Genomic DNA, 8,545 nt, shown 5'->3' on the forward strand with positions numbered 1-8,545 from the left:
CTTGTCTCTGCCTTCGGCCCCTGATTTTCCCACCCAATTAAAAACCGGTATGGAATAGCTAACCAGAACCATAACAATATCTGACATTTATGAATATATGGCTTCTTTAACAGCGTACACACATTTGCATAAAAAATCGTATCTAACTTTAACGGAATGTTCGGTACCCCTTTTCCCCCATCGGCAACCTCCTGATACATTTGTACTCTCTTTACGTATTCGTAACCTCCCCATATAAAGTTAAATATTCCCCTCATTATTTGTGCTCTAAATACTTGTGGCATCGGGAACACATAGCCTAGATACAATAATTTCGGCACCACCTCACTCTTTATCACTAACACCTTCCCAGTAATTGTAAGCTTCCTCATTTTCCATAGTCGTAATTTCCTTTCCACCTCTGCCATCTTCCCCTTCCAGTTCCAAATAGCATCGCCCTCCTTATTCCCAAAAGAAATTCCTAGAATGTCCATAGGACCTTCACACAAAGTATAATCACAAATATTTTCCTTTCTACCTTCCCACGTCCCCAAGTACTTATATTTTGTCTTTTCCTTATTTATTTTTGATCCTGTAACTTCTTCATATATTTTTAATATTTCCACAACTTCTCTTAAACTGTCGTCGTCCGCTAAATATAGTATAGTATCATCCGCATATTGAGATATTTTCAAACATTCCCCCCCCGGCATCATTATCCCCCTCACTCTTTTATTCTCCCGAATCGCACAAGCCAATGGTTCAACATATAATACATAGAGTACCACCGATAACGGGCACCCTTGTCTCAACCCCCTCGCTTGATGAACTTTTTCCGTGAGGAACCCGTTCAATTTGATTTTTGAATATATCTCTTTATAAAGGATCCTCACCCACCTTATAAATTGTTTTCCCAAGCCCATCTTAGTCATTACCTCCCACAAAATTTCGTAATCTAGCCTATCAAATGCCTTTTGTTGGTCTAAACTTACACAGATTGCCGCCATTTTTCTATCCTTTACATATGCAAGTATGTCTCTATGTAATTGTATATTCCATGAAATTTGTCTCCCCTTCACCCCACACGTTTGATCACTTCCCACTATATCCGACATTACCCCTACCAATCTATTTGCAATTATCTTACTTAAAATCTTATAATCTACACATAACATAGTGAGCGGTCTATAATTATCAAGTAAATGAGGATTCCCTTTCTTAAATAATAACGAAATCACACCCGTCCTCATACTCTCCGCCATCTCTTCCCTCTCTAATATTTCTTTAAAGACCTCCAACAAATGTAACCCTATCACTCCCCAAAATACCTCATAAAATTCTTTCGTTAATCCATCTATTCCTGGTACCCTATTTACCTTCATTCCCTTCACCACCTTATATGCCTCTTCCATCGTTATTTCCCTTTCCAGAAACTCCCTATCTTCCTCTACTAATCTCCTCTTTAATGACCCCAAAAGAACATCTCTTTTTTCTGTCCCTACTTTTTCTTTTCTAAATAAATCCTCGTAATATTCTTTTACTACCCCCAACATGCTTTCCCTCCCTATAATCTCCTTCCCATCCTTTTCCAATTTCTCTATAACCCCCCTTTTATCCCTACTTTTCATCTTTTTAAAAAAATATGCGGAACACCTTTCATCTTCCTCATACTCTTTCTGTTTTAATTTATATGTTTCTGCTCTTGCCTTCCTCTCTAATAACTCTTCTTGCCTCACCTTTAAGTCTTCAATTTTCAAATCTACATTTTTTTCCTTCCCCTCCTTTTGTATAACATAAATATGTTCTATCTCTTTTTGTAACATATTAAATTCTTCTTTTCTACGTTTAGATCTATCTGTACAATATTCTATCGTAAATTTTTTTATCTTGCATTTTACATCCTCCCACCAATCCCCTTTTTTTCCATAAAGTTCTTTTACTTTCACCCATAAAGGGAAGATCTCTAAAAATTTATCCCTATAATCTTTTTCCTTTAACACTGATAAGAACAGATACTACACTTGATCTTAGCCAAAAGGCCGAGAAGCGATACCCACATATCGCACGACAGAAACGACTCATTCTGCTTACTGCAACTCTAACTCATGGTTACAATGAAGAACACAGTCGCCTTCTAACAAATGGTAGAGGACAGGTCGATGTTTTACTGACGTTTTACCTCCGAAACATCACAATATAACTATGGTCGGCATGTTTCAGTTTTTAAACGGCGCCACATATATGACGACACTTTAGTTTCTGAAACGCCGGTCAGCGCATGCCGGTTAATGAGATTCAAAATCACGTGGTCGCCTGCAGTCCAATCAGCGGTCGTTGAGACGGAGCGTCTTCAATTCATTTTTATAACTTTCTTGGCGTTATAATTGTTTTCATAATATGATAATTACATACTGTTAAATTTTTAATGTTTCTCCTCCCGGTAACTGTATTCCTGTTATGTCTGGGCTTTCCCTAATTGCACAAGCCAACGGTTCTACATATAACATGTACAGTAAGACTGAGAGGGGGCGACCTTGGCACAGACCTCTCATTTGTCTTTCATCCCAGCTTTTTTGGGGGTGACTGGGTGGGGGGATATTGCTCACAGCAAATTCCTAAAAACTCCTATTGATCATTGTTGCTCCCATAGATACATTTCAGTTTACCAGTCATGAGGCTCCAAATTATACCAGGAGTGGGGTTTGAACCCACGAGAGGATGCGCTCATTGGAGCTTAAGTCCAACGCCTTAACCACTCGGCCACCCTGGTGCATATATATTGTGCATGCGTGTTCCTTTAGGAAACAGGAAGATTGGTAGGAGAAAGAAACGTATTAATCTTGTTTGTTAGGATCATAGCCATAAATGGAGGACTCTTATAAAGTCCATGGATTTTCATTCACACATATTACATGAGGTATCTACTCTTTACACACTAAGGATCCACACTACCAGGGCTACGGCACACAGCTGTTTTATAAATCATCAAAACCAATACTATCCTAAGATTTATTATATGCAAAAATGATCTGTTCCAAAATGTTTTCATGTAATCCTGAAAACAGAAAAACAATCTTCTGCACTATTAACCATCCACAAATGGAAACAACAGACAATACAGGTGATTTTAGCTAAAAAGCCAAGAAAAAATTGTGTGGTTTATTTTTTTTCAAACGATGTAATTTACAGCCACAGAGGACAGAAAGCTGCAGTATGTAGAGAAAGAGAAGAGTTAAACCTATAATCAACATGAGTCCTTGTAGATGGCAGCCTCCGGTTTTTAAAGACTTCTATTGGTCTCTAGTGGACAACAGAGGTAACTGCAGGATTGGAGCCAGAATAGTGTAACTGCAGTTCAAAACGACATATTTTTTTGATTTCCCATAGAAAGTGTGTGTCCAGCCACGTGTCAGTCCAAGTGGCAGGATTTAGTAATTCTGGTAATAGTTAAATGTAAGTCATTCACAAATATTAAGTCGCAACATTTCAGTCTGACTAACCTTGGAAGATTACACGAAGACAATGTCCAGATATGCAGACGCACGCATATATCTAGCGTATAAGAAATTTCTTTGCACAAACTGTTGAGTCAAATGACATTTGTTTTTCACAGCTTCAGGGGGTGCACCGTTCCTAGAAATACTGCAATACCAGGTCGATGCGTGGAGTGGACGGAGAAAGCCCCTATTCCATCTCCCTGCTCCAAAAATCAATTTAATATATGGTCCCCGGGTAGGGGACGTATCAGATATTAAACTGATAAGAACAGATACTACACTTGATCTTAGCCAAAAGGCCGAGAAGCGATGGCCTCCCGCAGGTTCCTGGCTGAGCCGCCTTCTCGGGACACTTCTCGCTTGTGACGGTGCGCTCTTTCACTTGGCTCACAGGGAGGGAGCTGCTTCAAATCTCCGCCCACCTACAGTACCTCAGAGGCCTGCGGAGCTCCCTGGAACTGCGCGTGTAGCTGAGATATAATATACTGAGTGTGAACATTCTCAAAACTGTATTGTATATACTGTAGTTTATTTTTTATTGTGTAAATTTAATTTATGTAAAACTAAGGTTCCACATGTCACTGTTGAAGTGGGGCATTAATCAGTGTGACGCCACTTGTAAACATGTTGCGTGTGTGGGGTTTCCCAGCCAGAGCTGTATGGACTCCACACTGGTGAGGCACACTTTCTGTAGCTCCTCTCCCTGTACTAAATTATACATTTAAATTTGGTGTATTTTTCTTTGCTAAGTATTAGTTCTTCTGGCTAAAAGCTCCCAAAGTGTTTTTGATTGCTTTGAACGAGAAAAATAGTAATTGGAACTGCGTTTTATCTGTTAAACCATCCGTTTATGTGGTCCTTACTTGTGCTAAACAGGGATGAGGAGAGGCCTGCTGTTGCTGTGTGACACTGATTTTGCTGCTGCACTTTGTCTTTTAGGTATGTGTAAATGTATAGGTTATGTTTTATGTGTATAATGAGTTCATCACCTGAGGCTGCACACTGCATAGTATTTCCAGCCATGTTGAGAAAAGTTAAAGTTGTTTGAATATGTATTGTGTAATTGATCCATCTTAGTGGGGATTTAAATATTACAAGTTATTATTAGTGGCTTCATATTTGTCTCTGTTTTACCCCACTATAACATTTGACTTTAAAGTGGCTGTTGGGAGAATCGTTGTTTTGATAGATTGTATTTTCTTTTATATATTGTAAGCAGAGCTGCATGGACTCCACACTGGGATGAGGAGAGGCCTGCTGTTGCTGTGTGACACTGATTTTGCTGCTGCACTTTGTCTTTTAGAAATAAATCAAATCCTTGTTTGAGGTGACCAAATACTTATTTTCCACCCTAATTTACGAATAAATTCTTTAAAAATCCTACCATGTGGATTCATGGATTTTTTTTTTTTCACATTCTGTCTCTCACAGTTGAAGTGTACCTCTGGTGCAAATTACTGACCTCTGTCATCATTTTAGGTGGGGGAACTTGCACAATCGGTGGCTGACTAAATACTTTTTTGCCCCACTGTACCTCTATCTTACCGAGCTTTGCTGCCAGTTTTAGAGGAGTCATGCCATCATTATTTTCAATCTCTACAAACTGGACTTTTTTGTCAAGCTTGTTCTGTTGAACAAGTATTTCATCATACATCTTTGCAATCATATCTGTGTTTTCTTTCGTGTTGTCTGCTATGACCACCAAGGTGTGCAAAACAGTGTTTCCTTGTGAGTCTCTGTCAGTCACGTCAGCTCTTCTGTAAGGGTTTTCCATGAGAAAGGACACAATATCAGGCTGGTTGGTGCAGGCAGCCAATGACAGAGGGAGCTCCCCTAATGGAAACACAAACAGATGAGCTTAGAGATAACACTCAGCCATAAACAACTGAGACAGAAAGTGTAGCTTGTTAACACCAATATGACATTACCCACCAGAATAAAAGCCCATTTCAGCATGACGCTGGAAAAACTTTCCATTTGCTTTGGCTTGCACATCAGCTCCTTTCTGGACTAGCAGCTTCACATGCTCAAAGCTCCGCCTCTCAATGGCAACTTGCAAGGCTGTCTGACCTGTTACACGTAGGACTTTTGTTATAAGAAACAAGCTGAGGTTAGTCATCACAATTTTGTATGATCCATAATTTATCTTGAAAGGCTTGCCAGTACAACACAGAAACATCGATAGGTCTATTTTAAGATTGGCAGTTTTCCTTCACCCTACCTTTGTAGTAAGGATCTGTATACGATGCATTGATCAAATTTTCTAAATCTCCAGTTTTCTCTGCTATGTCAAGGATAACTTCAATTGTGTTGTTATTTCCACCTTTCAGGTTCAGCAAAGCCTTCAGTAGTGCCGTTTTCCCATTAGTTTCATCTGAGAGCGAAAATGATCACACACACACACACAACCAAATCACCTCATTATATGTTCTCAGTTTGTTTTGCTTTTTACTTCAGCAACTAACAGGGTCTTTCACTGCACACCAGGTATTTCTGAGGACTCCCTGCAGACAAGTATGTTCACAGAGAACATTAGGACATAGTCATAAATAAGACAACAGCTTCCATGCTACTTGCCTGTGAATTCTGGGCTTGTAAGTCTTTTATCATGACATCGCAGGTAGTCAAGCAGGCCGTGAAGTTCTGTCGCGTCTCCCTTTAAATACTTTGTCCCTTTTGAATGTTTCACTGCAAGCGTGGTCAACACTGACACTAAACTGCCTGGAGAGCAGAAAAAAAACAAAGTCCCAAAATACATTCTGTAGTATCAAATACAGTCATTTTTAAAAATCTCTGCATCATAGTCATTGTCAATTGTTGATTTGTTTCTGTTCTCATTGTATGACGTATTATGATGGCTGTTTGGTAGCCGTTCGCATACTGTGCATACTCTCTCTCTCTCTCTTCATATATGTGTGTGTGTACAACAGCTTTATGTTAATGTACAATCCTTAATATGTTTTGTCTGTGTGTGTGTGTGTGTGTGTGTGTGTGTGTGTGTGTGTGTGTGTGTGAGGGGGGGGCGCCAGAGGGAGTGCTCGCCCAGGGCGCCAAACAGGCTAGGACCGCCACTGCCTGGGACACACCAACCCCTTCATCTCGATAAGGTAGCGATGCATGGAGGGGGAACAATATGGGGCGCCGTTTGTAAAGTGAACCATACTGAAATTAACGGCAAGTTTTTTCCTCAAAACCTTACAAAAACATGTTTTTTCGAGTCATTTTTTCACAACATTTAGTAAAATATTTGTAACTTTACATATTTAAAACACAATTTTAAATGTTAAATCTAAATATTAAACATTAAATCTAAATGGTAAACGAGCATGTCCAGCTATTTAGCTGGACATGTGCTGCAGCGATTGTGAAGTGGAGACTGCAGCTGCTGAGAGTCCACTACTCCTGAACCTTTGGATGGCCTACAAAACGGATCTTCCGATGTTTTCAGCTAAATCGCTGGACGTGCTGTTAGGCAAGAAGTGAAGCCGCTTATGGCGTTGAGAAGTGACCATCAGGGTAGAGCAGACACAATCTGACCACTACTGGCACACTTTTGCAACGGAGGTTTTCGTGAAGCTTTTATTTTGGTATTTCCGTTGATCCGTACAATAAATTTGTCCTGTAACATTTAGATTTAACATTTAGATTTAAATATAATATTTAAATTTAACATTTAACATTTCGATTTAATATTTAAAATTGCGTAAAAATATTTTACTAAATGCTGTAAAAAATGACTCCAAAAAACATGTTTTTGCAAGGTTCTGAGCTAAATGTGGAAAAATGTTGCCGTTAATTTCAGCATGTTTTCACTTTACAAACGGCGCCCCTCTTGAGAGAGGGAAGCCAACGGGTAAAAATATCGATTTTTATCGGATTACGTCGTGGAAGAGAAATTGTTCAAGCCATGTTTCCGAAGTAACAAAGAGCCGGCGAATGGCCTGGATTGCAGCCATTCGAAGACCAAATATAAAGTCCCAGAACACTCCAGCTCACATGTTAGTCTGCTCCAAGCATTTCCACAAAGGTAAGTCTTCTGTTGTAGTTATTACATAATTTATCATAACATAATTGTTGATGTAGGTTACAAATAAGTGTTATATTGATTTGAATTGAATTCGTTGCGCTATGCTGCTTTGTTCACTGTGGCTTTGCAGGCTAATATTTGTTGTGTTTTGTAGGAAAACCAGCCTATAAAATGCTGGAATGCGATCCAGACTGGGCACCCTCTATCAACCTGGGTCATACCGAGTTTAAAGCTTCTACCACAGCGAAATTTGATTGGTTAAAAGAGAGAGAGCGATATCAAAACAGCCCCGAAAAGTCCCGCATATGTGCCCAAGTGTTGTATTGAAGCAGCCAAGTGATGAATACCTGTTTTCCAGTATGTTGTTTTGTTTTTGTTTTTTGTTGCATTGTTAACTTGTTTTTCACCGGAGCTAATAAAGCACAATGGAATGCAATTTTTGATTCTTTCTTGTAAGATTCTATTGTGACACCATCACTGATGATGTTTTGTGCTTGCTTGAGTATCCTCCAGTTTTCGTTTTGCCATGTTTTTCTTTTCTGCTGTTCTCACCACTCCTCGCAGTGCCTGTTTGTCTGTTACAGCAGCGGTCCCCAACCCCCGGGCCTCGGACCGGTACCGGTCCGTGAGTCGTTTGGTACTGGGCCAGGAGAGTTGAGCCTCAGGTGTGAAATGTATGGTTTTCAGGGTTTTTAATCGGTTTTCAGCGTTATTTTGTTATCGTTTTGATCGTTAACTCTGTTTTCCTGGGTCTTTTCACGTGTGTTATGAATAAATCGTATTTTTTTCGGTACCGGTACTAGTTTTATTTTATTGTATTTATCTGCGACACTTTAAAGGCCGGTCCGTGAAAATATTGTCCGTGGCACAAAAAAGGTTGGAGACCGCTGTGCTACAAAACAGCCTTGATACCACACTGGTAAGCAGTGCATTACAACAGACTCAACTGCAGCACGTTAGAAAGAGCTGAGCAGTTGTTCCTCCTAAATCTCCTCTGATGTGCCCTCTTTATTCTACCAAGACTGGAAATTTAAAATCACTT

General features: G+C 39.7%; 1 protein-coding gene, 2 non-coding genes and 1 pseudogene across 3 annotated transcripts in view; all 4 read right to left on the minus strand.

Moving 5' to 3' along the window:
* Nucleotides 1-6,405, minus strand: part of LOC146619407 (transient receptor potential cation channel subfamily V member 1-like) — a 118,960-nt gene extending 112,555 nt beyond the window's left edge. The window contains exons 1-4 of the mRNA XM_085370226.1: nucleotides 6,054-6,405; nucleotides 5,698-5,850; nucleotides 5,409-5,546; nucleotides 5,011-5,309 (exon numbers count right to left, since the gene is read on the minus strand). Coding sequence (XP_085226352.1) covers nucleotides 5,011-5,309; nucleotides 5,409-5,546; nucleotides 5,698-5,850; nucleotides 6,054-6,234 — 771 coding nt within the window. The 5' untranslated portion in view covers nucleotides 6,235-6,405. The remainder of the gene's footprint in view (nucleotides 1-5,010; nucleotides 5,310-5,408; nucleotides 5,547-5,697; nucleotides 5,851-6,053) is intronic.
* LOC146619450 (U2 spliceosomal RNA) lies at nucleotides 1,906-2,030 on the minus strand (annotated as a pseudogene).
* Nucleotides 2,667-2,749, minus strand: trnal-uaa (transfer RNA leucine (anticodon UAA)). Its single transcript has one exon. It is a non-coding gene; the product is annotated as a tRNA-Leu (tRNA).
* Nucleotides 3,597-3,787, minus strand: LOC146619452 (U2 spliceosomal RNA). The gene has a single exon (XR_014906860.1). It is a non-coding gene; the product is annotated as a U2 spliceosomal RNA (small nuclear RNA).
* Nucleotides 6,406-8,545: the final 2,140 nt, after the last annotated feature.

This window comes from Diplotaxodon limnothrissa, linkage group LG14 (genome assembly GCF_057381915.1).
Source record: "Diplotaxodon limnothrissa isolate DT_005_m linkage group LG14, D_limnothrissa_male_GT1.1, whole genome shotgun sequence".
NCBI classification, from domain to species: Eukaryota; Metazoa; Chordata; class Actinopteri; order Cichliformes; family Cichlidae; genus Diplotaxodon; species Diplotaxodon limnothrissa.